The sequence below is a fragment of the Choloepus didactylus genome, chromosome 2 (genome assembly GCF_015220235.1).
Source record: "Choloepus didactylus isolate mChoDid1 chromosome 2, mChoDid1.pri, whole genome shotgun sequence".
Lineage (NCBI taxonomy): Eukaryota > Metazoa > Chordata > Mammalia > Pilosa > Megalonychidae > Choloepus > Choloepus didactylus.
In genome coordinates, this window is record NC_051308.1 from 7,663,711 (window position 1) to 7,690,649 (window position 26,939).

The 26,939-nt window shown below is 42.1% G+C and overlaps 2 protein-coding genes across 11 annotated transcripts in view; one reads left to right on the top strand and one right to left on the bottom strand.

The window, feature by feature from the left end:
• TIAM2 (TIAM Rac1 associated GEF 2) overlaps positions 1-26,939 on the top strand; it is a 337,029-nt gene that overhangs the window by 306,838 nt on the left and 3,252 nt on the right. For all 10 annotated transcript variants that reach the window (XM_037820045.1, XM_037820027.1, XM_037820054.1 and 7 more), the window contains 10 exons: positions 11,085-11,264; positions 13,791-13,859; positions 15,137-15,262; positions 16,942-17,050; positions 20,006-20,185; positions 21,772-21,890; positions 22,787-22,895; positions 23,549-23,607; positions 24,768-24,873; positions 25,808-25,895. In XM_037820045.1, coding sequence (XP_037675973.1) covers positions 11,085-11,264; positions 13,791-13,859; positions 15,137-15,262; positions 16,942-17,050; positions 20,006-20,185; positions 21,772-21,890; positions 22,787-22,895; positions 23,549-23,607; positions 24,768-24,873; positions 25,808-25,895 — 1,145 coding nt within the window. The remainder of the gene's footprint in view (positions 1-11,084; positions 11,265-13,790; positions 13,860-15,136; positions 15,263-16,941; positions 17,051-20,005; positions 20,186-21,771; positions 21,891-22,786; positions 22,896-23,548; positions 23,608-24,767; positions 24,874-25,807; positions 25,896-26,939) is intronic.
• TFB1M (transcription factor B1, mitochondrial) overlaps positions 18,381-26,939 on the bottom strand; it is a 115,555-nt gene continuing 106,996 nt past the window's right edge. Inside the window, exon 8 of the transcript XR_005214396.1 lies at positions 18,381-19,467. The gene's annotated coding sequence lies outside the window, so the exon portion shown is untranslated. The remainder of the gene's footprint in view (positions 19,468-26,939) is intronic.

The following is a 26,939-nucleotide window of genomic DNA, read 5'->3' on the forward strand; positions in this document are numbered from 1 at the left end:
AGTCACCATGAAGCCTGACCCCCATCCCATCCACAATAGGGATTTGTGAGGGTTTGGAGACCCAAGGCTTATGTCCCTAAAGAAGACAGCCTGATCCCAGAAGCTAGAGCCAGCAGAGGACTCGACTCTATAGGGCAATCCAGAAGCTGATCTAAGAGCATCAACAATATCATCAAGGATCTGGAAGGGGTGCACCAGAATTCTTCATTGTCTTCTGAGCATATAAACTTGCTCTCAGCTAGGTAGTTGGTCTGATGCTGGGAACCCGAGGCGGCTCTATTTTTTTTATTTTTCTAGGTACAGTAACCAAAAACGATTACAACTAGAAAGAAAATGAATTTCTCAGAGAGTCAGAAGGGAGAGGGAACTCAGCTGGGGACATTCTGAGCTTGGACAGCTGGGCAGAGCTGTGCTAAGCAAAGTTAGACCCAGCCTGGACTGTTAAACCTAAGTGTGGGTTTTTTCCCCTTTTCAGAATTCAACTTTATTGTCCTCAGTCTTCTATTTATAGTACAGATTTTATCTGGAAATTGGCAGCTAATAATGATATGTCAAATCTCGGTCAAGAATTTGTTAACAAAGGGTGGTTTCTCTTCAAATAAAGGGGCAAAGATAATCATTTCATTGCTTCAGTGTTCAACCATTTATATAGGAAATAAAAATAATCCACATTATAGTAAATTCTGAGAATACGTAACACTTAAACACCTTTCCTGCAGAAACTGTTCAGTGATATACTGCAAATTGCCAGGAATAAAGTCAGAAGTAACTCGAATAGAAATGCTGTGATTGAGAAATTGGGCAATAAACATGGAAACCAACTAGAATTATGGCATTAGATAAAAGCATTGACCACTAAAGGTGTATTTATTATAAATACGTAAGTTTTAAACTGATTTATGTAGTTATTATATGAACAAAAGTAGGTTATAAGAGAATGTTGCAGGAGATATGATCTCAGATGGATACCTAGGGATGGAAAAAAGTGTGGGTGGAGGGGTGAGACTGATGGGTAAGGAAAGTCATAAATAATAAAGTATATGTTCTCTAACAGAAAAATGAGCTGAAAATTTTCGGTTTTAGAGATCTCTTTAAGTAGATAAAATATATTTAGAATGAATGTTAAATGATATAAAGAAACTACCCACAGACTTAATACTTTAATCTCCCAAGTCACAGGAAAAGCAAACCGATTAATCCTTACCTCCATCAGAAAGCAAAATTAAAAAGCAAGGTAAAAATCATAAATATGAAATAATGACATATAGACCACTGTAACATTCATATGCAGACAAAGTGTGAAATTAAAAAAAAACAGTTACGTTTTCCAAAAAGGCAAATAGGTCTATGTTTGTTTACCTACCTAAAATAAAACAGAAAGACCAAAGAGAGAGAGAAACAAAACCAAACCAAAAATGAGACAAAGATATGTTAGTTTTTTAAAAAAAGTAAAAGGGAAGCTGTAGCAATGTTTATATTAGGGTAAGTGGAATTTAAGACAAGTGTTAAGCAGGAAGGCGTATTAAATCTTGGTGTAGCCAACAACATAGCAAGACAAAATAAAGTAAAAACTGTTAAGGGAAATTAATTAAAGAGTCATCTTATGAGCCCCAGAATTGAGATGTGTGAATACACAGGTATCTTTATTTTATTTTGTTTTGTTTTTGATAGAATTGAAAGCATACTTCATAAGGCTTGTTATCTTGTGTGAATTAAGATGGCATTTTGTAGCCTCTGGACAAAGAGCATGTACAAGTCATTTTAAAAATTTACACTTAGAAAATTTCAGAAAAAAGTTTTATAATCTGGATTCACCTTTCTTTATCAGGGGTCAGTAAGCCTTTCCTGTAAAGGGTCAGATAGTAAATATTTTAGGCTTTGCGGATGATGAGGTGATCTCTTTTGCAACTGCTCATGTCTGCTTTGTAGTGTGAAAAGTACCCACAGGTACTGCATAATGAATGAGCATGGCCAGGTTCTAAGAAAACTTTATTTGTAAAAACAGGCAGCAGGCTGAATTTGACCCACAGGCTGTAATCTGTAGACTCCTGCTCTATAGGATCCACCTTAACTCACCTATTTGTTTCCTACTGGGAGTCATCAAATTCTCTTTTACACCATAGATATTGAATTTTTGCATTCAGAAATCAAGGAAAAACTCTGACCCACATATGTCTTCCTTGATGAGTGGATTTAACTATACAGCAAAGATAAGCCGCGTCTTTCTTTCTGGGTTAAAAATGGGAAACCGACATAGGTACCTGGAATGAGCAGGACGTATTAGATAGGATGAGCCATTTTGTGTAAGCTTCTTAAAGCAACATCGGAACATGCCGTATTTCACGTGAAAGTGCTGCCCAGTAGCACAGAAAAGCTCTCCTGCCCCTTGAAACATCCTTGGCAGAGAGAATGCATGTCTTATTCATTCCTGAATTCTGACCAAACTCCCGTTAAATAAGGAAACTGAGCAGAAGGCAGGCGGCGAGGACACACAGGCTCGGTCCCGCTGCCTTCTGTTCGCAGCAGCTCCACCGCTCGGCTGCTCCCCGTGAGCAAGGCAGGCTCCTCCCTGAGCTGCCTGGCTAGGGAGTGTGCCTCCTAGGCACTGGATCTTTATGGTTGGGTGCACAAGTGCCACGTAAGTGCCTTCTGCCTTCTCAAAGATAGCATGTCCACAAGTCTGCCCACCCTGGACTGCCCTTATTCTAGAACTCTGGGTGGCTGCCTCGGTCCTTCACCTTCTCTTACTTGGCTGCCCCCTTCCATGCCCATGGCCCTCCAGATACCTTCTCTGTTTGTCTCCATCGACCCTGCTGGCTCTAGCGGAGATACCGTATTTTTCAGTTTGTTGTTGTCCTGCTTCTCTGGGGTCCACCTGGAACCCAGGCTCTGTGCTGTTTCTGCCCATTTGCCTTCTTGAGAAGTCATTGAACTCTCAGTGTCCTTCTGTGTTCCCTTTGCTGGTCACGTGGGAATAACGTTAGATCTTTCTGGGAGTTAGGCTGCGACTTGAATGGCTTTCAGAGTGACTTGAGAAAAAGTCTTTTGTACAATATTCAGACATTCGTGTTTGTACTCAGGGAAGCTTTTCTGACTTAACTCATTTGCCACAATGTGGTAGCTGACACCACAGCTGTGCACTGAGATTATTTAGTAATGCAGATTCCTCCTGGCTTGCAGATACAGTCCAGCCGCCCACCAGGGCTAGACTGACCTTGACCTTGACAGTGGTTGGCCATTCACCCAGGGCCCAAAGGTATTTTTTATTCTTTCCGACTTTTTTTTTTTTAAAGGGGCAATAGAAGTAGCAGAAACCTAGTTCTCCTGCCTGATAGCCTAGTGATCTGGTGTCTTACAGTTTTCCAGATCTACTATATCAAGAAGTTTTTGGCTTACAGTTTTGAGACTAGGTGAAGTCCAAAACCAAGTTATTGGCGAGGCTTGCTCTCTCTTGGAGCGTGTAGCTCTGGGGCTGGCTGGCAGGCATCCTTGAGGTTCCTTGGCTTGTATATCTGCCTCCTGTCACATGGCAACATCCTCTCCTTTCTTCTGCTCTTCTGGTTTTCCACTGACTTCCAGTTTCTGGTTCTTCTCGTGTTTGTCTGACTTCTGGCTTCTTCTCTTTATAATCCCTCCAGTAATGTGGATTAAGACACTCCTGCTCAGTTGGCCACACCGTAACTAAAACTAACATGTTCAAAAGTTCCAATTTACACAAGTTCCCACCTACGGGAACATAGATTAAGAACATGCCTTTGCTGGGGTACATAATTCAGTCTACCTCACCTGATATGAAATTTGGATTCAGTCTATGTCAGTGGCTCAGTATAAAACTGGTCAGCAGATCTGGGAGAGGAGGATGTGGGTGGCAGCTGTGATTTCAGATCCCAAATCCGTGATAAGACCAGTTAGACAACTGGTATATGGACATCTTTCTTTTTAGGTCTGCATGTTGTCTGTATCGGTTACTGATTTTCCCACCAAAGTTAACATACTTTTCCTTTAAACCAGGGATTCAAAAGTAGTATGCATTGCTTGCAAATGCTGTCATTCATCTTAAAGTGCTTCGGTAGGAAATGTTAATTATGCAGCACTCTTAAACCATTTTTCCTAGGCTGAAAGTGGTTTTTGAGTCCAAGTAGTACAAGTGGATGCCTCTGACAAAAAAAAAAAAAAAAGAAAAAAAAAGTTTGCAATTCTGCAAGTCCCTAAATGAGGCCTGAGCTGCAAACTGACGAAAGGTGGGACCTGGCTCAGCTCCTGAGGAGCTGTAGGACTCTGGTCAGTGCTATTTCATGGAGGGGGTCACAAACTCTCAGTCCCTGTCCTGAAATAGTTCTGGATCATGTGACATATTTAATCCATGGTGATTTTTTTTTTTTTAAAGTTCCAAAACCCATTGGGAAATTGAAAAGCCTCGGGTGGTGATGTCTAACTAATAGCAAAGTAAATATCAACATTGTTATTATCAGGGGAACAGATTTTACCGATTCACATCAAGAGGAGGCTGTCGTGTTGTTTTTCTGATGAAAACCATTTTAATGAATGAAGGTTAGAAGGGTCACCTAAGTGACTCAGAGCTTGGTTTGAAAGAAAGCGAGAAGCTGCTTCTGCGTTCCTCCCAAGAAAAACTGAGGCGAGGCACGTGATTATCCTGAGTTTTAAGCCACAGCCAAGAAACGGCTTTATGGATCCGTTGAAGATAGAGACATCCAGCCCCAATATAAGCAAGCCAAAGGTGTCCTTACCTCGGTACTTTATTTTTTTTTTATTTTTTTTATTTTTTTTTTTAATCATCATTTTATTGAGATATATTCACATACCACGCAGTCATACAAAACAAATTGTACTTTCGATTGTTTACAGTACCATTACATAGTTGTACATTCATCACCTAAATCAATCCCTGACACCTTCATTAGCACACACACAAAAATAACAAGAATAATAATTAGAGTGAAAAAGAGCAATTGAAGTAAAAAAGAACACTAGGTACCTTTGTCTGTTTGTTTGCTTCCCCTACTTTTCTACACATCGATCCATAAACTAGACAAAGTGGAGTTTGGTCCTTATGGCATTCCCAATCCCACTGTCACCCCTCATAAGCTACATTTTTATACAACTGTCTTCGAGATTCATGGGTTCTGGGTTGTAGTTTAATAGTTTCAGGTATCCACCACCAGCTACCCCAATTCTTTAGAACCTAAAAAAGGTTGTCTAAAGTGTGCGTAAGAGTGCCCACCAGAGTGATCTCTCGGCTCGTTTTGGAATCTCTCTGCCACTGAAGCTTATTTCATTTCCTTTCACATCCCCCTTTTGGTCAAGAAGATGTTCTCCATCCCACGATGCCGGGTCTACATTCCTCCCCGGGAGTCATATTCCACGTTGCCAGGGAGATTCACTTCCCTGGGTGTCTGATCCCACGTAGGGGGGAGGGCAGTGATTTCACCTTTCAAGTTGGCTTAGCCAGAGAGAGAGGGCCACATCTGAGCAACAAAGAGGCATTCAGGAGGAGACTCTTAGGCACAAATACAGGGAGGCCTAGCCTCTCCTTTGCAGCAACCGTCTTCCCAAGGGTAAAACTTATGGTAGAGGGCTCAACCCATCAAACCACCAGTCCCCTATGTCTGTGGTCATGTTAGCAACCATGGAGGTGGGGTAGGTGAATACCCCTGCATTCTCCACAGGCTCCTCAAGGGGGCACTACATCGTTTTTGTTTTTTTTTTTTTTTCCTTGTTTGTCTTTTTTCTTTTTTTTTTTTTTTAACTTTCCCTTCTTTTTTCAAATCAACTGTATGAAAAAAAAAGTTAAAAAGAAAACAAACATACAATAAAAGAACATTTCAAAGAGACCATAGCAAGGGAGTAAGAAAAAGACAACTAACCTAAGATAACTGCTTAACTTCCAACATGTTCCTACTTTACCCCAAGAAAGTTACATACTATAGCAACATTTCAGTGAACTTGTTCCTACTACATCCATCAGAAATTAACAGACCATAGTCATTTCTGGGCATCCCCAGAACGTTAAATAGCTTATCTGTTCTTCTTGGATTATTGTTCCCCCTTCCTTAATTGCTCTCTACTGCTAGTTCCCCTACATTCTACATTATAAACCATTTGTTTTACATTTTTCAAAGTTCACATTAGTGGTAGCATATAATATTTCTCTTTTTGTGCCTGGCTTATTTCGCTCAGCATTATGTCTTCAAGGTTCATCCATGTTGTCATATGTTTCACCAGATCGTTCCTTCTTACTGCCGCGTAGTATTCCATCGTGTGTATATACCACATTTTATTTATCCACTCATCTGTTGATGGACATTTGGGTTGTTTCCATCTCTTGGCAATTGTGAATAATGCTGCTATGAACATTGGCGTGCAGATATCTGTTCGTGTCACTGCTTTCCGATCTTCCGGGTATATCCCGAGAAGTGCAATCGCTGGATCGAATGGTAGCTCTATCTCTAGTTTTCTAAGGAACTGCCAGACTGACTTCCAGAGTGGCTGAACCATTATACAGTCCCACCAACAATGAATAAGAGTTCCAATTTCTCCACATCCCCTCCAGCATTTGTAGTTTCCTGTTTGTTTAATGGCAGCCATTCTAACCGGTGTTAGATGGTATCTCATTGTGGTCTTAATTTGCATCTCTCTAATAGCTAGTGAAGCTGAACATTTTTTCATGTGTTTCTTGGCCATTTGTATTTCCTCTTCAGAGAACTGTCTTTTCATATCTTTTGCCCATTTTATAATTGGGCTGTCTGTACTATTGTCATTGAGTTGTAGGATTTCTTTGTATATGCAAGATATCAGTCTTTTGTCAGATACATGGTTTCCAAAAATTTTTTCCCATTGAGTTGGCTGCCTCTTTACCTTTTTGAGAAATTCCTTTGAGGTGCAGAAACTTCTAAGCTTGAGGAGTTCCCATTTATCTATTTTCTCTTTTGTTGCTTGTGCTTTGGGTGTAAAGTCTAGGAAGTGGCCTCCTAATACAAGGTCTTGAAGATGTTTTCCTACATTATCTTCTAGGAGTTTAATGGTACTTTCTTTTATATTGAGATCTTTGGTCCATTTTGAGTTAATTTTTGTGTAGGGGGTGAGGTAGGGGTCCTCTTTCATTCTTTTGGATATGGATATCCAACTCTCCCAGCCCCATTTGTTGAAAAGACCATTATGGCTCAGTTCGGTGACTTTGGGGGCCTTATCAAAGATCAGTCGGCCATAGATCTGAGGGTCTATCTCTGAATTCTCAATTCGATTCCATTGATCTATATGTCTATCTTTGTGCCAGTACCATGCTGTTTTGGCAACTGTGGCTTTATAATAAGCTTCAAAGTCAGGGAGTGTAAGTCCTCCCACTTCGTTTTTCTTTTTTAAAGTGTCTTTAGCAATTCGTTACCTCGGTACTTTAGAAGGAAAAACGAAGCAACAGCAAAACTCCATTTAGATGTCTTAATTCAGGGCTCCTTGGTTAAAGCACCTCATCTATAAAATAAGATGAAATCATTTTCTGGCAGGGGTCTATCAGCCTATGAAACCTTTTAAAACCTAAAAACATTTGGTGATTTTTTTTTTTTTTTTGGTCAATATCACTGCTTTTCTAAACAGCATAATTTTAAGGGAAAAATGTTTCCATTTAATCTTTTTATGCATTTCTAAAGGAAGTATTTGTTTGTGCCCTCTTGAAAAAGGAAAAACCCACTATGAGTGCTTGGTGTATGGGGAGCTGGATGCCGAGAGCATCTGGTAGCAGAGGCAGCGGAGGAATCCACAGCTGTGCCCGTGGTGGATGACCGCCTGGGCCTCGTGGGGACTGTGGGAGGTAGAGAGGGGATGGTCCCATGTCAGGGAGCTCCTGCCCGTGCCAGCTCAGCCTGACTGCAGAGCCTCAGCTGGTCACGGCGGGGATGCAGTGCCATTCAAGAACACCGCCCAATGGTGCTGGCATCGAGGAGGATATCAACAAATGAGAGTTCCCTTCTCTCCTGGACCCAAAGGCAGTGTGAGGAGTACTTGATGGGATGACAGGTAGTGCTGCTGCTTTTTCACCTGTAAGGGCACTGACGACTCAGAAATGTAAGGGATTTGCTCCAAATTTCATGGAGGGCTGGGGGCAGGGCCAGGATGAAAACTTGGGGTTCCTGACTCTAAGTGTGTGCTTTTCACCTCCATTGCCACATATATGGGCACCAATGCCCTGTTGTAGATAGATACTATGCCTCCAAAATTGCTTACCAAATAAAGGGATTCCCCTCTTTAATTGTTCAATGTTGCTAACCATCTCAAGTTCACTAAGAATGAAGAAACTGAACTATAACCACCAAACTAACTCCTTTGGATAAAATCTAGAAAACATACCTATTTTCCTCATTTTAGGGCTCATACCTCATTCTGGTCTAAGGAATCCTCATAACCTCCCTTTGACCTGGGTTCAGCTATTAAGTATAGGAAAGCCGGCCATGCAGTAGTCGAGTGTTGAATTGTGGTACCTTAAAAAGGACATTTGCCCTGAAAATCTCAGCTAACATTCGCCTTGGGAAAGTCAGTCTTACCAGAAGAGTTCTGAAGATGAATTCTGGATTTTCTCAAATGGCAAGATACTTTATTTTTGAAATCACGTTATTTTAACGCTATATTGCTAGGTGTGATTTTTGATGTCCCAGTAAGGCAAAGCTGCATTCTCACCAGATGCCATTTAACTTATGGTGCATTTTGTCAGCTCTTATTTTATACAGTATATGCAAGCTTATTATAGATTCTGCAGCCCTGGGAACTGTTATTTTTCTGGATTGCAAAATTATATTGTCTGAGCTTGTGGTGCAGATCCCAGTATAGAGATTTCAAATAAGTGAGTTTTAGAGTCTGAATATTATCATCTTGGGCTGTTTAGCTCAGTTAAGAGTGTCATACCCAGAATACCAGGGTCACGGTGTGATCTTGCCTACCTCTTCCTGCTCTGTGAGCTCAGTCCACACACCTTTTATGCGGTCATCTTGCAGTATAGACCCCGGGGATAGGGTGATCTGCTGGCTCCATGCCACTCTTGGGAAACCTAAGCAGATGTTTTCTCATGCAGACCCACATTAGCAGCAGTTGGGAGGCTTTTATAAAATACCCCTTTCTGGGACCCCAGAGATTCTGATACTGTTAGTCCAGGCCTGGGGGTTTTGTAAAGCTCCCTGTCTTATTTGTGATTGCAGCTCAGACAAACTACCACACAGTGAGTTGACTTAAACAATGGGAATTTCATGTCTCACGGTTTGGAGCCTAGAAGTCCAAAATTAAGACGTTGGCAAGGCTGGCTTTCTCCCCTGAATCTGTAGCATTCTGTTGCTGGCTGCTGGCAATCCTTGGGGTTCCTTGGCTTGCATCTTTGGTTCCCATCACATGGTGATGTCCTCTCCTTTCTTGTTCCTGCTCTTCCATTTTCTGCTGACTTCCTGCTTCTCTGTGTGGCCTTCTCTTTATTAGTCCTCCAGTAATACTATTTTGCCCACCCTGATTCAGTCAGCCACACATTAACTAAAAAGAACATCTCCAAAAGGCCCGTTTACAATGGGTTCACACCCACAGGAACATGGATGAAGATTAGGAATGTGGATTAAGATTAGGAACAGGTGTTTGTTGGGGTATGTGACTCAACTCACACTAGCCCCAAACTGGGTGAAAATGTGGGCAGTGTCAAGGCCCACTGGGGAAGAGCAGGAGGGCAGAATTTGGAGTGGTTTATGCTCCCAAGTGCTCCTTCGGGATGCTCATATCCTGAAAGAGAAGGAAAGGGCCTTCCTGGCTGCATCATCCTAGCCTGCTTTTGCCATGGGCCATTCGGCTCACAGGGCACACGACAGGGCTGCGGTTAATAAGCTCTGGCTGTTTTGATCCTGATATGAGTCACTTGGATAGATCAGGTGCATTCTGTCCAGTACCTTCTCTGTCCTTAAGATTCATATCTGTTTTCTTATCCTTTGGAAGTTTACCAGAAATGAACTTCTCCTGACAGGCATCGCCCGAAATGTGCTTGTGTTCCCAGTTAAAAACAAGTGGCAAATATTTGAATTCAAGGCAGAATTCTTAGAATGTACATATGCTTTGAACTGTTTTAGAAGTAAATTATTTTATATTCTGTGTGTATGTTTAGAGGCTTGGTAGCTCTTACATGATGGATCTAACTTTTGCACCAAGATTTATGTGCAAAGTAAGAGAGGAGCAATTATACTAAAAGACCCAGGTGACCCCAGACAGAGTGAGATAGGTCGGGCATTTAGCTGGAGAAAGGTGAGTTTTGCTGGAAAATTGCCCACCAAGATGGGTGACGTTGGTCACCTGGCCAGGCCCTCCTCCGGGAGCTGTGGTGCTGACACTCTGTAGTGGGGCCAAGCTGCTTTGTTGTTCCTGACCAATTTAATTCCATCCCTCCACCCCAGCCCTCACCCCCTGTCCCCACCCTCTGCTGGGCTCTTCACCGTTGAGGACGGGGACTGTCTCTACTCAACATCTTCCCTAGAACTCTGCTACCTGGCAGGAGACGGCAGCGCTAAACAGTGTAGCTTTGAGGGCAGAACCCCAGGCCATTGTGGCGGAGGCCGTCCTAGCATTACCGTTGTGCCACCCCCTTCCTCCATCTCCTGGGGCTCTTGTGGTACAGAAGACTTAATTGCTGCATTACGCCAGCCATGGAGGGGACAGAGTGGACCAAATGAGGTCATCTCCTCTCTCTGCTCTTTCGAAAGCCACGCATGCTTGATTTTAGAGCATCCTCTGCTGGATCGCCAAAGGCTCCCCCAATACCTGGAGATGTGTTGTTTTGGTGCTAAAAAAGCCTCTGTCCCACGGATGTTATGACAGTGAAAAGCACCATGTGTAAATGCTGCACATGCTGCATGTCTTCCTTACTGGAATCTTGAGTCACAGCCAGAGTGGTTTTAGGTGAAAGAGTGGTTTTAGCCCTGGATGTGCGATCTGCTGGGGCTCCAGAAAGAATGCTGGGCAAAGATAAACACATGTGCTCGTGTGCTTGCTGGGCAGCTGATGGTAATGGGGGGCACCCGTTACACTCTTTCCCGTTCCTCGTCTCTCTGCAGAGTGCTGAGCAGATTGCCGCCCTGTGTAGGAGTTTCAACGACACCCAGATGAACGGCATGGAAGGGCCGGGGGAGAGTCGGGACCTGCCTCCGAGGCCGTTGGCTCGCCACCTCTCTGATGCAGACCGCCTCCGAAAAGTCATCCAGGAGCTTGTGGACACAGAGAAGTCCTATGTGAAGGTAAGGGAAACGTCGGGCTTTCTCCCCTGCTCTTTCCTCCCCTCTGCTGCTGGCTGGCAGCTTGTTGGCGGGTCCCCTGGTCATACCCACCATACACTCTGGCCATAAGGGAGACGCTGCTCCATGAAGGAGATTATGGCAAAAAGAGAAAGAGAGTGGGAGAGGGTGGAAGAGCTCAGAGGATGTGGGGAAAGAAATGAGATCCTCGCCTTGCTCTGTTACCAAGGTAGCTCTTGCTATGGAAACAGATGTTCTGATTTGTCCTTCGCAGTCTGTGGGAAGGGAGGCTGCACTGGTTTAGTCAGAAGGGGACGGAGAGCATTTTTGGTGATGAGGAACTTGGGAACGCTTTGTACCCGGTGGCTGCGATCCAGGGCCCCAGAACACAGTTGGACCCCGGCCCTTGCCTGCTGGTGGTCCCCAAGCGAAGCAGGGACCCTCGCAGAGATCTGCTGTCAGCCCGCAAATGTGACCCACACCTTTAGAAAGAGGTAGTTGCTGAGTAGATCGAGGACCTGAAGGATTCGGTCATTCATTTCAGAAGCCCTCAGTTAGTGTTTAAGAACAATTTTGTGAAAATATAGGAGCCTGGGAAGATGGAGCTCTTTTTTTGCTTTAAGTATCTGCTGAAGCTCTGGTTGTATTTTAAGCTCTCTTCCTTTGGAGATTGTTGGGAGCAGTCGAGAACCCAGACCCAGTTTTGCCTCCAGTGACTGCGAGCTTGGGTGAGCCCCTCCACTCCCTCCTCTGGGGTCTGAGCAGGTTGGCGGCCTGGCTTCCGAAGGGCCTTCCAGCTCCACACGCTGAGCCCATGAATGAAGCCCGGGCACACACACTCATTACCCTCTTTTTCCACAAGACATGCTTGCCCTTTCATTAATGTCACTCAAGTTTTACCTGGTCTTTACCAAAGGCCTTATTCACAGGTAGCCCGGGAGAGCTCGCGAAACACCTTTTGGTCCCACAAGGGAGAAAGGAGAGTTATGGAACATGCAGTTTAACTTCATTTTCCATGACATCTTGTCCCGTATATAATGTGCAGAGAAGAAATGAACATCCAGGGAGTTCAGCTAGGACTTCTGAATAATCCCATGTAGCCACAATCACCTTTTTACAAGTGGCTCAGTGAACTGTGGACATTTTTGAGGCTTTAGAGCCTTTTTGCCATCTTGAGGACAAAGAGCTCTCACCAGGGAATCAAGGGCAGATTTGAGAGTAGAATCCAAGCCCCTTGATTTGTTTCTTTTTGTTGTTATATTTTTCACATTGACTCCCCCCGCACTGGGTCATTTTGATGGGTGCTGTGGTGAGTGCCGAGGTGGGTGTTGCGTGTGAATAGGCGGAAAGGACTGACTCTCCCTTCTCTGCAAGAAATCTGCACTTTTTCTCTGTAGGCCCCAGTGCTGCAGCTCCTTGCTGCCCCCAGCTCAGCACGGACCTGCCCTGGGTGTGCAGTAAGTCCTCCTGAGCAGCCTTAGCCTTGACAAGGAATGAGTGACCAGCCCACCACTGCTCTGACGGAATAACCAGCACCCAGTGCCCACTGATTCACATGCATCATTTTAATTTTTTTAAATTTCTTTTTTTTGTTGCTGACATCTAACCCGGAATTTTCCTTGTGGTTGCTATTTCATCTAACCTGGATTCCTGCATGCTCCTTGGACTTTCCAGCACTCGTGTGTTTCCAGAGATATGATTCAGTAACTTCTCACATCTCTCTGCTCTGCAGCAGCTACTGTGGAACAGGGTGGAAGAGGGAAGGCCAGGGAGGTTTTTGTTACACAACGCCATCAGCATCAGGTCCACTTGATCCCAGAAACTGCACCCTTGGTTCTCAAGCATCAGCCAGAGTTCAGCTCCCATTTCCATCACTGTGTCCATGGGGGCCTCAGGCTTTGCAGAATTCTCTGGAGCTTGGATCTCTCCTTGTAAAACAAGGTGGCTTTGTAGTTAATTACTTCTAATATTTTAGGCCTTAAAATTCTTCAGAATAAGTGAAACACAAAAAAGAAGTCTCTTCTAGCACTAAATTATATCCTGAGTTTGGCTTCCCATTATCAAATTAAAAAATCTTATCTGAAAGATTTTATAAATACAGTCCTCGTCCTACTTTTCTGTCCCGCCTAATTTACTAGAGACCCAACTATGGCCTCAATTTTCAACGTGATGACTGATCATCTTTGGAAAATTTTCCTTGCCTTTGAATATGGGAGACGGAAATTCTGCTGCTGCCTCAGTCTCCAGGTTGTGGGGCTCCCCAGGCCTGGTCTGGGAACATATTTAGTTAAACAGAGCAGGTGATCAGGCCTTAAGGAGAAACGTGGCCTCCAGCTGTTGGCTGTATGCATGGTGGTGGCCTCTCTGTGTGACGGGAGTGATAACAACCACCCTTTGGGTTGAGAGTTCTAATAAGACATGACTTCATCGTTCCCAGTGGGAGCCACTGGAGCTGCGGCCAGGGCATCTGTAGTCTCGTGGGTGTGGAGGAGGCCTGTGTGTTGAAAGGACTCTCCTTTTGTCTTTCAGGATCTGAGCTGCCTCTTTGAATTATACTTAGAGCCACTTCAGAACGAGACCTTTCTCACTCAAGATGAGGTAAATAATCACTTCCCCTCTGTCCACCGGTCCATAGCTTATCTCCTTGTGCCCCGAAGGGACTGCCTAGGGGATTACACCAACTGATCCCAAAGAACTTCCCAGATTTAAGGGTCTCCAAAGAATCCCAACTTGGGATAGGCCTCCTCCGGGGTCACTTTGTGGGGTTGGGCACACGTAGTATGGCCAGAACTAACGGACACAGAAGGACACCTCTGCCCTTTCTGTAGTAGAAGGAGAAGTGATAAAAATCACTTAAAAAAAAGCTAATTTTTAGAGCAGTTGTAGGTTTACAGAAAATCATGCAGAAAGTACAGAATTCCCATATATACCTCCCCCCATTTCCCCACTATTACATTATTAACATTAATAGTTAGTGCGGTACCTTTGTTACAATTGATGAAACAATATTATTATAATTCTATTATTAACTAACATCCATAGTTTACATTAGAGTTCGCTCTGTTTTATATGGTTCTAGGCTTGTTTTTTTCTATTTTTATTGTGGAAATATATATACAACATATAATTTCCCATTTTAACCACTTTCAGGCACACAATTCATTGGTGTTAATTACATTCACAATGTTGTGCTGCTATCAACAACAAAAAAGATCACTTTTTTTTTTTCAAACTACAACCTATCCTACCATTGATACATCGTATTGGTGTGGAACATTTGTTATAATTGATGACAGCACATTTTTATAATTGTACTATTAACCACAGTCCATGGTTCAACTTAAGGTGCATTACTTGTGCTCTGCAGCTCCATGGACTTCAAAAAAATTATTCTATTACCATACATACAAACTAAAATTTCCTCTTTTAACCACATTCAGACGTATATTTCAGTTCAGTAGATTACCTTCACAGTGTTGTGCTACCATCACTAACATCTATTAACAAAACATTTCCATTGTTCCAAATAGGAGCCCTGTACATTTTAAGCCTAACTTCCATTAAAAATCACTTTTTAATAAGAGCATTTTAAATGATAAGTCACCAGAATTAGTTCTTTTTCTAACTGCTGTTTTTCTCTGTTTGAATTTATGGAATTTTATATCCACCTAAAAAAGTATTCTAGACTCATAGAGACCAGAGCTGTAAGAACCTGTATGTATCAACTATACCCCATAGTGAGTGCACCTGAAGAACTGACTTTTGTCTCTTCTTGGTGATGATTTCATTGTGGCCAGTGCCTGAGACTATGAATTAATGTGGCGTCGAGATCTTCGTGGCTAATGCCTTCTTTTCACAACCCGATCTTCACACAGATGGAGTCACTTTTTGGAAGTTTACCAGAGATGCTTGAGTTCCAGAAGGTGTTCTTGGAGACTCTGGAGGATGGGATTTCAGCATCATCTGATTTTAACATCCTTGAAACCCCCTCTCAGTTTAGAGTAAGTATTCTAGGCTTGGGCTTAAAGCAAAAATAGGGGGCATACAGTGCAAACTTCTCCCTTGAAAAAGAAGTCCTTGACCACTGTCCCTTGGTTGTTGACGAGCGAAATGTAGAGTGCTCACTGCATTGTTTGCCTCTGCCAGGTGGTAAAGGAAGGCTATGTTTTTTTTCCCCACCTAGAGTAAATGCTTCTGGTGATCAGAAGTCTGGGCAGCATCACGTTTGTGGATTCAGCCTGGTGCTGCCCACGTGTGCGTTCCTTACTCAACTTTCCTGAAGGATCTCGAGGGTGATTATACGTCCCCTCCTCTGTTGAGGGTCCCCATGGTTGCGTGAAACTAGCATGCAAAGCGTGGGTTTAAAATGGTATTGGTACAGCCTTTTCGCTCTTTTTCTTTCACTTTTTTTTTTAAATTATATTGTGAAGATATATATATTTAAAAAAATAAAAAAATGATCATTTTTACCATTTTTAAGTGTATAATAATTCAGTGGCATTAATTACATTTACAATCTTGTGCCACCAGCACCCCCATCCATTACCAAAAATGTTTCATTATCCAAAGCAAAAATTCTGTACCTGTTAAGGAATAGCTTCCCCATTCCCCCTCCTTGCAGACCTTGGTAATCTCTAATCCACTTTCTGTCTCCATGAATTTGCTTCTTCTAGATTTTTCCAATAAATGGAATCATACAATATTTGTCCTTTTCTATTTGGCTTATTTCACTGAGCATGAAATAAGTTCCATCCATGTTGTAGTATGTATCAGAACTTCCTTCCTTTCTATAGCTGAGTAACACGACACTTTGTTCACCTGTTGATGGACATGTGGGTTGTGTCCACCTTTGGGCTATTGTGAACAATGCTGCTGTGAACGTTGGAGTGCAGGTATTTGTTAGAGATCCTGCTTTCAGTTCTTTGGGACATTCCTGTAGGAGTGGAATTGCTGTGTCATGTGGTAATTCTATCCCTAACTTTCTGAGGAACTGCCAAGCTTTTCCATAGCAGCTGCCCCATTTTACATTCCCACCAGCAATGTGCAAGGGCCCCAGTTTCTCTGCACTCTCTCCAACACTTGTTATTCCCCCACCCCCTACCTACCCTTTTTTAAAAACAGTAGCTGTCTTAGTGGGCGTGAAGAGGTGTCTCCTTGTGGAGCTTTCTCTACTGTGGGGACTTCTCCCCAGTGTGAACATCAGTGACTAACAAAGCAGCCCTTCCAGGGAAGCAAAGATGGCAGGCAGGAGAATGGGGACAAGGAATATACAAAGCATCATTAGTCTGAAATAATTGAGACCTGGCTGTTATTAATTAACTTCTCTGGTCATTCAAATCCACCTTGTCATGCATTTTTATAGGACTTTCCTGTCCTTTGATTGCATGCTGAGCCAATAGGCTCTGCTGCAGGACTGTATTTTATAAAAAGAAACTTTGTGTGTATTTAATGAAACAGTCAAACTATAAAGATCTGCTAGAGTAATCCAGGACTGTTTTCCACTGACTGTGTAAGTGGGGCAGGGCTGGCTTACTGCAGTACGTGACTTCTTGGTGGCATTAGTGCCCCGGGACCTGCAAGACAGTTGCCTCAGAGACCCACGAAGTCGTTGCATGCCCTCCTGTCGCTGGCAGACTTCCATCAGACCAAGTCTGATTTGATGTTTTCTCTCCCCTTCTAGAAATTACTGTTTTCCCTTGGAGGTTCCTTCCTTTATTATGCAGACCACTTTAAACTGTACAGCGGCTTCTGTGCTAATCATATTAAAGTACAGAAGGTTCTAGAACGAGGTAAGTTGCTCACAACTTTTATAGCTGTTTTTCTTTTTTAAACTATTATAAAGAATAAGTGTATTTAACAAGTAGGGGTAAGTGCAAGTTCAATGGCTTGTGCTTCATTCTTGACCTTGAAAGTGACAGCTAATAAAGGAAAAGTTTTCAGTTTATTTCACTATATTGGTAGCAACAAACAAGTGTGCGTAACAGAGAAATATTGCTTTGCCATTGGGTCACTTTGCTACTTAATTAATCTGGATTCTTTTCTCACCAAACTCCTTTAACAACTTGCAACCGTAAGCCTTGGCTGGGGGTAGGAAGACAGGGGCATGATGTTTTCTTTCTCCTTAAGCCTAAGACACCACTGAAGATAAATCACCTCCACACAACCACAACCATCACACTAACAAATGTGTTAATAAAACTAAAGCTTCTTTGGTGGTACTGGAGAAAAACTCATGTTGATCACAGCGTGTATCTCATATTACTGGTCTTTTCTTTAGAGTACTTTTCATCTGCCCACACTTTTATCACCTTATTTTATTGGCTCTAACTTAAGACTTCTATTTTTTCAAGCCCAAATACACCTGGATGATCAACCCTATTGTTCCTGCTGCCCCTTGCTACCTCCCCATTCATGCCAACAGGAAACATTCCTTTGACTGTGGAGCTTAGGAGGTGCCTAAACTTTGACAGTGACTTACAGTGGGTCAGCTTGGGGTGGGGTCGGGGTGGGGCAGTGGCATGGATGAACTTGGGCTCCAGTAATGGGCCAGTCCATCAGCCCAGCCTGGGAAGCTTAGTCAAGGATTTGCTGACAGTAATAACCTCCTTCAGCTGGAGGAGTGTGGGGGTGGCAGTGGTGACTTTGTGTGACAGTTGCCACCACCTTATCATCAACATGATGTTCAGTTTACCCTTACTACTCCCAACCAGAACTCCTCAACTGAGGCCCTTCTGTCACTGAAGGCTTCTTTCAGTCACTAGAGAATCTCTTTGGGTATCACATTAGAATTCCCAAATGTCTCTCTGAGAAGATGCCTTTCTAACCCATTCTTTGGAATTTGCATTTCTGGTAGCACAGACAAGTAGAAGGAGAACAATCAAAGATCCAGAAACAAGACTGAGCTCAAGGTCCTGATGAGCAGTAATTCAGTCTGTGTGGAGAGCATCAAACCAAACAGGCCCTTCAAGGGGTCTCTCTCCTCCTAAGTGGAAGGTGTCCTATAAAAATATATGCCTTCCGCTCTGAGTTTAACCAAACCTTCACCAGAGGACCAGGCTAACTGTATTCTTTCAAATGTACTTGGAAGTAAGATACAAACCTTTTGGAGCTCTTTTTCCAGCATAAAAATGACTCTCTCGAGGACCTGACTGCCTTCTTCAGACTTGAGGATGACCTCCCAGGGTTCCCTCCCAGGTGATTTGCCACTTCTCTGGAAGCCAGTGAACTGGGCTCTCTACCAGGACAGTGGCATCTGTTTGAAGAGGGTTCTGTACTTTGAACTCTTGGTTGCTCCAACAGGGTAACAGCAGCCAAGCTAAATTCCAAGCCACCTGATAAAAGGCAGCCACTCCTCTGTTTGTCATCAACTGCTTCAGATAGCATTGTCAAAAAGGATCCAGAGGCTGCTTTTTGATGTTTTCCTGTTTTTGTTTTTTTGTTTTTGTTTTTGTTTTTGTTTTCTAAAAACCCGGGCATGGTTTCTCCACAGTGTCTTGGCGGTTGTGTAGAAGTTTATCCTGGCATTCATAGTATGTAACCAATTCCCCTGATGCAGCTTTGCCATTTGGATTACATCCAGATCTTCATGGTGTCCCCAAAGAAAAGGCTCAGGTTTAAAAAATGGAATCCTGAGTGGTGGGATTGCTTCAAATGAATAAGACCTTTAGCTTCTGAATATCCATTCCAAATCCTCCTTTAGTGGCTTTAAACAAAGGTCTGACTCCTCTGGCATTTCCTACCAGGAACACTTTCTTCTTGGCAGTATATAGTAAAATAAAAGTATACCAATTGTTTGTGCAACTCCTCCTTTGTCATAAAGATGATTATCTCACCGGCCATTTGGTCTAGTAATTACATTCAAAATGGTAATCAAAGTCAAAATTCAAAACTGCGTGGGTTGGAAGTTGTAGATTTTGCCCTTGTAACAGAACCTCTAGCAAAGTGATATATTTCCATTCAGGTCTGCATTCTCAATAGCTGGTCAACCGGTGCTAGCTGGTGAAACCCAAAGGACAGTTGTGTGTGCAGTGGCATTCTCAAAACGAAATGCACCTGGGTTCCTGTGCACAATCTTTATGGCACTCAGGCGCTGATCACTGCCAAAGGGGGTCCAAATGCCATGCCTGTGAGATGGGAGCGTCACCTCTGTGCATTCCAAAGGTTCAGGCTGCTGGGAGCTGGGTGTTGAAGGCTGAGGTCCTTGTAACTGTATTTTAAAGGGAAAAATATATTGCTTTATGACTAGCCATTAACTGTAGAGAATCAGCAACAACTTATACTTAGCCAGTGGAGAAAATGCTGGTTTGTTTTACAGATTGAATTTTTTGCAGGGTACCATGTAGGGTCAGGAAAACATTGTTTTGTGGCTTTATGCATTGCCTGAAACTCACGCTTTGGGCCGCCTATAACAGTATCTCTCATGGGTATGCATTAAAATATCATACCTCCCCACATTTGGACTCCAGGACACAGAACTCAGCCTTCGTCTTTGGGGTGTGCGCTGTATTTCCCAGAATTCCTAAGCTCCCTTTGCTCATAAGATTTGTCACAGAGCTGTGATGCTATATTCCATATGGGATATAGGTGGGTGCTTAACCCAGTGATGCATTTGGTTTCTTATTAAACAATAGTCTTAGAAAGATCAAAGAAATGGTTGCTATATAACTCCCTTAAAACCTATGTTAAGTAGAACTGAACTCCTCCTGCTGTGCTCCTCTGAGTGTCCATTATCCATTTACTTGTAGCAAAAACTGATAAAGCCTTCAAGGCTTTCCTCGATGCCCGGAACCCCACCAAGCAGCATTCCTCCACGCTGGAGTCTTACCTCATCAAGCCCGTGCAGAGAGTGCTCAAGTATCCTCTGCTGCTGAAGGAGCTCGTGTCCCTAACGGACCACGAGAGCGAGGAGCACTATCACCTGACAGGTAAGGCCTGGCCTCGCTCCCCTGAGCCAGCAGCAGGAATTGGGGGTGCACCTGCCAATCACCCCCAAGGCTTTCAAGCTCCTCCCTCCCCCTGCTTACTTTTGTATTTGGAAGCACATTGTGATGTTGCAATTGTTAGTCCCAGATATGAATTTTACATTTGAAAATGGCTAGATATGTGGCCATCCCTTTAGAATTGACAAAATACTTTGGTAAAAATCACTTCGTCTGCATAGCCCCCCAAATTCCAAAGATAGATGATCCATCTCATTTTAAAAGAAGGCACGTTAAGCTCAACACTTTGGGAAGTGTTGTTTGCTGCCCAGATGCTGTCGATCTGATGTGCTGAGTGGGTGAAGCGCCACCTGGTGGCGATTGAGCAGAGCGCGACTTGGAAGCCAAACTCCCAATGACAGAGGATGCCTTAGTGTACGCGATAAGTTTATACATCTTCTGTAACTTAAGACATTATTGGCCTAAAAAATACAATTTGTCAAAAACATTGAGCCCTTTAGTCAATAGAGCATCCTTTAAAGAGATGCTATTTGGAATGGAAAGAAATAATTTGCTCCCCACATATCCAAACTCCTGGAGGTTCAGGTAAGCCACGTATACTAACCAGAGAGAGAGAGAAATTTATTAATACATGATAACATTACAGAATAATAAACACTGAGAACAGTGCAGATTAATCCGGCTCCCTTTCCATGACAAGCGTAATTTTGTATCATGAGCAACAAAGACTGAGAATTTTTTAGTATGAAAGTCAAACTCAACAAGTAAATGATACAGATTATAATTAGAATTCAAATGCCATGTAAAAATACTTTGCACTAAGATGATCGTTCAGAGGGTTCTGCTAAAAAAATTTCCTTCAAACCTTCTTCCAGCTTAAGTTAAAATAGTGAATCAGGAGAACACATTATGAAAATTACTGCATTTGGAGGTGACCTGAAATTTTGCTTTTTGTCTTGGCAAGATCATTATGTCCCTCATATGCCCTTGTACAAGTAATTTTATAAATAAAGAAATAAATGCAAACAGTTGTTCTGGAAATTAGGCATTTACAGAGACATTTGTATCTTCTAATTTAAAAATTATTGAAGTTCATAATTCCAGTAACTGGTCCATAAGGAGAGGTGAAATTTAAAAGCAGGAATTCTAAGGCCAGTCTTGGGTTTGAATTGTGGCTCTACCCCTTATTTCTTTCTCTGGCATTCTGGCAAATTACTTTGCCTCTCTGCGCCTCAGTTTTCTCATCTGTAAAATGGGAGTGGTGGGAACTACATGAGAGGATCCACATAAAACACCTACCACAGTACCTGCCAAGTAAAAGTGCTCAATAAATGTTAGCTATTTATTATTAGTCAGACTTTTTAAAGCCTGCCTCCTGCCAAAGAGAATGTGGGAGGAAGGCGATTCCATGTCCTTCATTACCAGGACTAGAAGGCATGGCTGTGGTGAGCTTTATTAGTAAGGACTGCTCCTGAAATCTGGCCTGAATCTCATCCCCTCTCATGACTGATGTTGGATAGGATTTAAAACAGACCAAAATTCCAAAATTAGTATGATTTCCAATTTTGCAGAAGCACTAAAGGCAATGGAAAAAGTAGCCAGCCACATCAATGAGATGCAGAAGATATATGAGGATTATGGGACTGTGTTTGACCAGCTGGTCGCAGAGCAGAGTGGAACAGAGAAGGAGGTGAGTAGAGCTTCTGGACCCTGAGAGGCTGAAAGCTCATGTTTCCTGGAGGCGTATGTGACCTTCCAGAATGTACTACCCTGTTAGGACTTTCCTGGAAGGAAAATGCTGAAGATAAACCACACAATTGATATGGACTACATTGGTTTAAAAATGTAACCTTACATTATGTTAACACTGTACAAATGAAAATGAGGCAGAAACATCATTGAGCTCATACCCTTACTCGTCTTCCTTTCCTAGGGGCCATGAGTGCTGGAGGCTGGGCCTGGGGGGGGAAGGCAGGATGGAGAAACAAACCAGCATGTGCAGGGAATCTAGGGCTTTCCCACTTTCATTTCTTCCTTTTTTGACATCAGGTACCGATGGCTACCTTCTTATTTGTAACATTAGTTTAATTAAGTGGAATTTTCCAATTTCTATCTTTTTCTTTGTTGGCTGATCATTAAATTTAGAATCTTGTGCTCTTGAAGCCTTCATAAAAGAAAGTACCATAGTTTAAGTAGAAAAAGGCGAGAATAGAAGAGAGCTGGAGTTTAATGTTTTTATTACTATCAGTTCTGTTGTAAGTAATTTACGGGCCTAATGCAGCTTGTGGATTAGAGGCGGTAAATGTACTAAACCCTGCAGATCAACATGGACTCTGTGGTAGAATGTTATGGAAATTGAGTAGGTCACAAGGCATGCGTGTCACATTTATTCTTCACACAGGTTTATGCTTAGCTTCTATTTTCTGAACCTCCATTCTTTAAGGCTCCATGTTTACGTGGACCATAAAAGTCAAAGTGAATGTACCTGCACCTTGGCAATGACCATATATGTGTGATCCATTATCCAGCATGGGATGATCTACCCTGGGTTCTCATATCTTCTCGCTTTCTGTTTTTACAATCTAGGTAACAGAGCTGTCGATGGGAGAGCTTCTGATGCATGCCACAGTTTCCTGGTTGAATCCATTTCTGTCTCTAGGAAAAGCCAGAAAGGACCTTGAGCTCACTGTATTTGGTTAGTGAATGTCAACATTTAATTGTCACTTCATACATTGACGAAATTGTGATGAGAGGCTGGTGATGAAGGAAGAACTTAACCCACTAGTTCAACTAACTACTCCTGATTTCCAGATGGAGTTAGAAGAATTGCTCTCCTGGCCTGTGACTTCACATAGGCAGCCTCTAACTGTTTAAAAAAGCTCTGCATACTCATTATCTTTATTCTCCCTTATGCTGCTTGGCTTGGTGATCCTCGTCAAGTGTTACAGGAACAGATCTCCTGAGGCTATTTTGAAACCTGCCATCTTAATAGTTTGCTGAATTTCAAAATGTCTTAATCCTCACTGAGAGCTGGGGGAGCAAGTATAGACAGTGTGTTGTCACTGAAACGAACATCATGTCCTCAGCTTTCAATAAAACAAAACAAGAATTAAAACAAAAAATCCCATAATCTACTTCAGATAATAGCTTAAAGAAGCAGGTACTTCTGCATAATTCAAATATGAACAGAAGGAAGTACCATCTATTCATTCATGGGTTGGCAGGATGAGAGCTTTGAGACTTCTGAGTTTGAAGGGCTTTGTTCTATTAAAACATTCAGCTCTAGTTTAACCCTGGAAGTCTGCATAGACTAATGAAAGACTTTCCTTTCCCTTTGCCTTTATTTAGTTTTTAAGAGAGCCGTCATATTGGTTTATAAAGAAAACTGCAAACTGAAAAAGAAATTGGTAAGACAAGACTTAATTATAATTAAAGCTACCTTTCCTATATCTTCCTTTTAGAGTTGAACTGAAAGGTCTGAAGTGTCAACAACTCATTTACTGATATTACTTATCCATAGACTGACTGACTAAATATGCAAGGCATTTCCTATTCTCCCACAAAAGGCATCAGTTTTTTTTTTTTTAATTCAGTTTTACTGATATATATTCACATTCCATACAATCATCCATGGTGTACAACTGTTCACAGTACCATCATACAGTTGTGCATTCATCACCACAATCTATTTCTGAACATTTTCCTTACATTAGAATCAGAATCAGAATAAAAAATAAAAATAAAAAAGAACACCCAAATCACCCCCCCCATCCCATCCTATTTTTCATTTAGTTTTTGTCCCCATTTTTCTACTCATCCATCCATACACTGGATAAAGGGAGTGGGATACACAAGGCTTTTACAATCACACTGTCACCCCTTGTAATCTACATTGTTATACAATCGTCTTCAAGAGTCAAGGCTACTGTGTTGGAGTTTGATAGTTTCAGGTATTTACTTCTAGCTATTCCAATATATTAAAACCTAAAAAGTGTTATCTATATAGTGTGTAAGAATGTCCACCAGAATGACCTCGACTCCATTTGAAATCTCTCAGCCACTGAAGCCTTATTTCGTTTCATTTTGCAACCCCCTTTTGGTCAAGATGTTGTCAATCCCATGAAGTCATCAGTTTTTAAAAGAAGATGTAGATAAAGACCCATGTTAGGGCCTACACAGATCAGCTCTTATATCCCAGAAAGTGGCCCATGTATGCTCCAGACGTGCCTTTTACCTTGACTCAGAAAAATAAAATAAAATATAATAAAAAAGCCTAGTTGTGGGTATGATAAGCCATCAGCTTACTTTTAGGGGCGATGATATTGAAGGCTTGGTTTGCACTCTTGCTCAGAGAACTAGAACTCTTTGCATCCCAGACTCTGTCCCTGCCCTGTCTCCACCCAGCTTGTCAACTCCCTGATGCCTGGGTGCTTGTCTGAGCCATTTGTCCCTAGACACACACACAGCCCAAGGAACCTTGCACACAGGGGAGTGTAAACATCCATTCACTGCAAACACATCCTTCCAGTTTTCTCTAACACTTTCCTTGGTGGGTTTCCTATTACAGCCCTCGAATTCTCGGCCTGCTCACACCTCTGCTGACTTGGATCCGTTTAAATTTCGCTGGTTGATTCCCATATCTGCACTTCAGGTCAGGCTGGGGAATACAGCAGGTAACTGTTTTGTGTCATGCAATACCAGAAAAAAATCATTTTAAGAGACTTCTTTAATTGTGGAATGAAAAAGTAGGAAGGACATAGGGAATAATTTTGGTGTCTTTTATTTGATACACAGAAAATGAAGAGAAGAGAGGTTGTTCTAATGTTTCTTTACAGACTTTCGAAGACAGAAGACACTAAGTACCAACAGACAGCTTTTCTTTGCCATTACTGCCCTTCCTTCTTTCCTTATTTTCACTATCAACAATTTTCAACATTTTTCATTCTGCCTGCTATCTTTGATAACCGTAAAATCTGTTAAAGAAACAAAGGTCTCCAAATTTGATTTTCACAAATTAGACAAACTAGAAAATTCTGTAAGATTAGGCAATATTGCAAGTGTTATTTTAAAAAAAAGAAAAAAAAATCTTTGGCCCTGGAAAATGTTCAGAGACCTTCTAGAATAACCTGTTCTGGTGACAGTGCCTAGGGTGATAGAGACAAGCAGCAGGCAAAAGTGTGCAGTCCCATCCCTGGGGTGTGAAGTACTTTAGTTCCCTAGTGCATGAGTGAATTGGGGCTCGCCTCTCTTACCTCAAGCACCTGAGCATATCTGACTGGCCCTTTCAAGAAATGGGCAAAACCCCAAAGGCATGTTGACTCACAGTGCCCATTTAAGCTCTTTCCCAAAGAAATGGAAGACAGCAGGTTAGGATGGACAGAAAACTTCAGCAGGAAAATTTATAATAAAGTGTAACTAAAAAGCATTTAACTTGGTGTAACTGGTTGAGAAAGTCATGCGTAACAGTGGATAAGCCATAGAAAGAAATGAGAAGAGTCAGAATTAAGACTATTTGACTTTACAAAAAGTCACTAGCTTGTGAGTTTTAAACACAGCGGGTGTCTTTGGCAAAGTTGTAGATGCCTGTTTTCATTTCCTTTTACACAGGGACAGAAAATAATTCCATTTGGGAGCTGATCCACACGAAGTCAGAAATACAAGGACGGCCAGAGACCATATTTCAATTGTGTTGCAGGTATGACTGATTTCCACAGTTAGAACCAATAAGTAAGAATAATGTTCTCCTAAAGCAAGACTTGGACCTTGGAGATTATCAGTGCCTACTGAGTACCCAGTAAGATTGATGAAGAGACTCATTCCTACATACATCTTGGTGAAATTTTGGAATGTCAGTGATAAAGAGAAAATCATAAAGGCTTCCCGAAAGAGAAAAGAGATAACCTACAAAGGAGCAAGAAATCAGGTTGACAGCAGATTTATCATTGGACACACTAGATGCTGGAAGTAAATGGAGCAATATCATGAAAGTTCTGCAGGAAAAAGATTTCAAACCTAGAATCCTATACCCAGCCAAACTGGCGTTCAATTTTGAGGGTAAAACAAAAGATATTTTTGGGTATTGAAGAATTCAGGAAATTTATTTCTTGCATACTCTTTGAATTACTGGCAGATACACTGTAGCAATCCAAGGTGACTATAAATACATACTTATAATGTCCTTTCCTGTCAACACACATATCCAAAATCAACAAGTAAAACTGGAAAACAAAACACCACGTCTCTACCCAGGAAGTGTGGATGGACAGCTAACAACATACTTGGGGCTGAGGGGAGAGAAAGGTTATAGATATTATCTAGATGTTGGTAAAGTTAAGGGGGATATTAAGAATGTAGTGGTCACCATCATAGGTTGCATAGGAGTAAACTTTCTATAAGCATGGAGGGGAAGGAGAAATCTGTCAATGTAACCATAGAAGAGGAAAAGGTGGAGGGAGACAAATAGAAAAGCAATGGGAAAAAGAGGGCAAGATAAGTTAAATAGAAACATACAAAAAGCTGAAATTTTATTGAGAAGGATATTTCATAAATTTTTATCATGATGTGAATGTTGGATCTTTGTCTTTTTTCCTTTGAATATGCTTACTATGCTTATTAGTAAAATCTATGTTACAAAAGAAAAAACGTTCTCTTTAAAAACGGCAGTTATTTTTAATGCTTTCCTTAATTTTGATGACATCAGGGCCACTATTCCCCTCCCTGCCTCCCAAAAGGAGACTGG